This window comes from Boleophthalmus pectinirostris, unplaced genomic scaffold (assembly GCF_026225935.1).
Source record: "Boleophthalmus pectinirostris isolate CB_2022bp ecotype Guang Dong unplaced genomic scaffold, ASM2622593v1 HiC_scaffold_20, whole genome shotgun sequence".
Lineage (NCBI taxonomy): Eukaryota > Metazoa > Chordata > Actinopteri > Gobiiformes > Gobiidae > Boleophthalmus > Boleophthalmus pectinirostris.
The window spans coordinates 28789275-28793867 of NW_026571153.1; the positions used below are offsets into that span (position 1 = coordinate 28789275).

Genomic DNA, 4593 nt, shown 5'->3' on the forward strand with positions numbered 1-4593 from the left:
CAACAGACACGATGATGATTCTGAATGCTTTCAGTGTTTTCCTGCTTTGGTCTCTGGGTAAGTAGCTATTTAAGCTCAGCTAAAATGTGTTAGCTAAAATATTTTCAGTCATTTTTAGCCCTAATGAGCATTTATCTTCCCAGGCGCAGCTTGGGATCATAAAGTCCTTCAAATTAATTCTTTTCAAAAAGTGAAATTTGGAGAAACGGTGGAAATGAGGTGTCACATTTACAGCAGTGGGAGAATCAACGTGTGGTACAAACTGACACACAACAGGAGATTAGAGCTGCTCGCTTCTACTGATGTCTTGTTAAATAACAGTACAGTCTCTATAAAGTTGAGAAATCGTTTCTCTGTTAAGTTGTCCCCTGTGGTCAGTACTTTGAAGATATTGAATGCAGAGTGGGGGGATGATGGTACGTACTACTGTGGAGTTTTGATCCTGAAAGATGTGACGTTTGGATCAGGAACAGCTCTGGTGGTTGAAGGAGATTCAAAGCTCATGCAGTCTGTGCTCCAGAGTCCAGAATATATCAGAGTGCAGCCAGGAGACTCTGTGACTCTCAGCTGTTCATTTAACACCAGCCTCTGTCCACAAGAACATACCAGTGTCACTTGGATTAAAAGTGGTTCTCAAACTGTTTCATGGAACTTTGAGAACACCAGTATGAACTGTGAGGACGCTGGAGAAACTTCATGTGTTCATAACCTGACCCTGACAGAAGTTGGTTCAGCTGAAAATGGGACTTTTCTCTGTGTGGTGACTGCCTGTGGAAACACGATGCTTGGATCTGGAACAAGGATAGAAATGTACAGTAAGTCAAGTCTCTTATTTGTCATTATACAAACAATGAGGCTCTGTGGAATTGTAGACAATCCAGTAGCTGTAGTTTCAGTATTTATTATGATTAGAGACAAATCTATCCATGTGTTTGTGCTCTTTTGGTAAATCTTCATTTAGAACTGCGTTATTTGTGGTTTAGTCTCATTTTAGACCTGGTTTAGTCTAATTTTAAACATCGCTTCAACTTAAATTAGACCTGACATAGTCTTTAGATACAATGGTATTCAGAAATTCAAAATTCCAAACATGCATAAAGGAGAAAAAGCTGATACGAGCACACAAGAGATATAAAAATTTTACTATAGCCAATAAAGCTGCTGAAAATGCAGAGTGTGAGACACATTATAGAGGAGCTGAATTAGCGGGACAAAAGACAAAAGGTGCACGAACGAAGACAGGACGTGCACAGCTTGGCCAATTGACACCGGCACAGAGATCAGTGATCTGTGACCGGCAGAGTCACCATGTGGACTGTGCCTCGTCCCACACACTGTGTGGACTCAATATGATGCACAGGACACCTTCAAAACAGTGTGATTATTAGTTATTTTAACTTTATATATTAGAAATTTGACTTGTACATTTTTACTTAACATCACTTTTAATGCAAAGTTGTAGCAGAAACTTTCCAACGTGGTAAACGTCCACAAGGTTTTTACTCTCATCATCTTGATAAATGAAGCAGCAGCCGCTCAACAGCTTCATCTGCATTTTCTCCTTCTGTTTTGTGCATTTTGGTCCAAACACCTCGTTTTGCAGATTCATTTGTTCCCAGGAGCAAACTCTGCATCTTATTCAAGATCAAGATGAAGGTTTATTTATTTGGCACTTTGAAAAAAAGACAGTACTGTCCCAAAGTGCTCAACAATATAGATAAGATAAGAAACAGAATGTGAGTAATACACAAATAAGTCTATTTTTACACTGAGAGGCAAATAAATCTGGACATCATCAGCAAAGCAATGAAAAAACAAAAACAAAAAAAAAACAACTACTTTACAATGTTAAGTGACCAAAATTATTATTATTTTCTGTATCGATTGAAATGGTTCAACTTAAATACTGAAAATTATCATTGTTTTATTCTATTTATACTTTTATTTTATTTTGTATTTTTTACTATTAAATACTGACCTCAACAATCAGAGTAATCTTTGTCATCTTAGCATCCTCACTCATTTTATTGATTGATTTATTTATTTATTTGATATGTACTTCCAAGTGTTATAAAGACCTTATTCAGATTATTCTGTTTCTGTAAAAGTATGGCCAAACTGTACATACACAGACTGGATAGATCCAATTCTTTTTGAAATAAAAAAAAATGTCCTGTTTGCAGAAAATCAACTGGTGCATCTGAGTCAAAGCTCCATCGCTCTGATTGTGGCTCTGATTGTGGTCTCTGTTGCGTTCGTGGTGTCTGTTCTTGCCCTGGTGCTCGTGAGCTGCAAGAAGTTTGACAAACAAACTCCAGGTACAGTTGTCATTCAGAAAAGTGTCAACACTATCAACTCCACAAAAGCAAAGCTGTGTGTTTATTTTACAGGAAGAGCTCTGTGCTGCCTGGACTCTCCTCAACACAACCAGGTCTAACCATTTTTATATTATTTTCAATCATATTCACATTAGTCATGTCAATAATGTCACATTATAGAAGCACTGTGTGACTTTTGTGGTGGAGGGTCTGTTACATGCTTGGCTCCATATGTAGATAGATATTTGTAGATATATATATATATATATGTGTATGGGATGTTTGACAGTCTGGAGTTTGATGTGTTGATGTACCTCTCCACAGGTCTGGTAACATCACCTGCTTTTGTCTCCATAGAGACAGATATGTTTAATGTCATACTGAAGACTATTTCAGACAAAGACATGTCAGAACACCAGAAAAGTTACATAGTGCATCTTTAAGTGGAGACATACTGTATGATTGTGAAATTGTGTGTGTCTCTGTGTGTGTGTTTATGTTATATTATATTTTATTATTATTATTTGTTTTTCTTTTTAGGTTGAAGACAGTGTTACATATGCTGGAGTCAGGATAGGGCACCACAGCGCCACCAACAGGGGGACCTCCATCCAACCCAAAGAGGACACAGTACTGTATTCTGACGTCAGAATTAAGAACAAACGAAGAAATAAATAATTGAAATAGAAAATAAATAAGTTGTGCAGTCTTCCCACATTTAAAGCTTTTTTAAAATTTTTTTATTTTTTTTTATTTTCAGTGTCCCAGCTTAAGTCATTTCAGTCAATTTAAGTCTTTTGTTTATAGTGTAAGAGGATGGGTCCAAGGGGAAAAGTAGGTCAAAGAGGGAGACAGGTGTGTGGGGATCATTCCATTGTGGAGGGCGACCGACACGGTCGCACTGCATACACAAATGCATGCTGAATATGCCGAAAATCTGCAAATAAAAGAAATGAAACACAGTACGGACTACGTGAGTTTTTGTATATTAATTTGGTGTGAGTCAAGAAGCGGACGCCCTGATGCACTGACCTCCACAATCACACCAAAGAGTGATCAACAGCACAAGTCACAAAGGACTCCCCTGGACGAGATCCTCACACAAAACTGAATTGAGTTATTTTGAAAAATAATTCTCATTCTTTTCATTCATTTTTGCCTAAAAACCCACTGATTAACCAGATGTTTTTGTGATCAGATTGATTTTGTGCTAGTAAACAATAACAGACACCAAAGATCCTCTATCTGAAAAACTACAAAGGAGTTTAGAAAAGTTCCTGTGTATTTTAAACCAGTCAACACACTGAGACAGAAACTGGTTCATCACAAGGATGAGACGCCAACACAAAAACAGACCTTCACCTTTATATTCACTTGATATTGACTGTAGGACAGAAGGATGCAGTGAGCAGGACGTTGGGAAGAGCAAACAACCACTACAGAAAAGACTGTATCAACATAAAAGACATTTAAAGTCTGGAGTCCACGTTAATACTGTCGAGCAGATGGAGCAGAGAGAAGGGCTGGTTTGAAAAAGTGAAGGAAACTATTATTGTGCAGAAAGAGAATCTCCCTTTCTTCCTTACCGCAGTGGTCTTGGGTGCACACCAGGACACTGTTAAACCATCTGTACCCATTGTTTTTCCTCCAACAAACTTTAAAGGAATATCCACCTCACGTTCAGAAGTCCTCACTGTCAAACCAAGCACTTCCTGTTTTGTTTCGTCATGTGCAGGATATGGGTGTCTGACATCAGAGTGACATCACCTTTTCTTTTTTCTAAATTAATTGTATTATTTCTCCTGATCGAGCTACAGGTGCAGAGACGAGGCCATGCTCTAAAATGTGGACTGTTTTCATGTTTTTGTTATTGTTGTGAAGCTTATGATTTATGAAGCATATTTTTGCTGTGGTTTATACTGTAAATACCTTTTGTACTGTCTTGTATATCACTCTGTAACTGTTTGGAAATGTTAATCATTAAATCACCAAAAACATTCTTTTGACTACACCATTGTTATTAATTAGGAACAGAACCCCGTCACACCTGATCAAAAACAGAGCTGGAGTTGTGTTTTGTTTCATTCACACATGTTTGAGTAATCCTGGATTATTTGTCTGTTTTCATGTGAACAGCTCCTTTTACCTTTATTTCAGTAGAAACTGGTAATTCCAGGGCTGAAATCTTCCATATGATTCCGGTGAAAGTGTGTGGAGTTTAAAAACACATTGGAGCACTTCTGAATTACCACGTGACATGACAAGGTGGAAGTAT

General features: G+C 37.7%; 1 protein-coding gene across 1 annotated transcript; it reads left to right on the forward strand.

Annotated features, from left to right (window-relative positions):
- On the forward strand, positions 1-3985 carry LOC129409833 (uncharacterized). Its single transcript, XM_055156628.1, has 5 exons — positions 1-57; positions 144-815; positions 2184-2318; positions 2391-2431; positions 2859-3985. The coding sequence occupies exons 1-5, from the start codon at positions 12-14 to the stop codon at positions 2994-2996; spliced, it is 1032 nt and encodes a 343-aa protein (XP_055012603.1). The 5' UTR covers positions 1-11; the 3' UTR covers positions 2997-3985.
- Positions 3986-4593: the final 608 nt, after the last annotated feature.

Excerpts from the sequence above, each read along its gene's own strand:
- LOC129409833 (XM_055156628.1), top strand. The coding sequence starts at position 12 with ATGATGATTCTGAATGCTTTCAGTGTTTTCCTGCTTTGGTCTCTGG. Across the intron at positions 58-143 it reads TTTCCTGCTTTGGTCTCTGG|GCGCAGCTTGGGATCATAAA; the intron begins GTAAGTAGCTAT and ends TTATCTTCCCAG. Across the intron at positions 816-2,183 it reads AACAAGGATAGAAATGTACA|AAAATCAACTGGTGCATCTG; the intron begins GTAAGTCAAGTC and ends TCCTGTTTGCAG.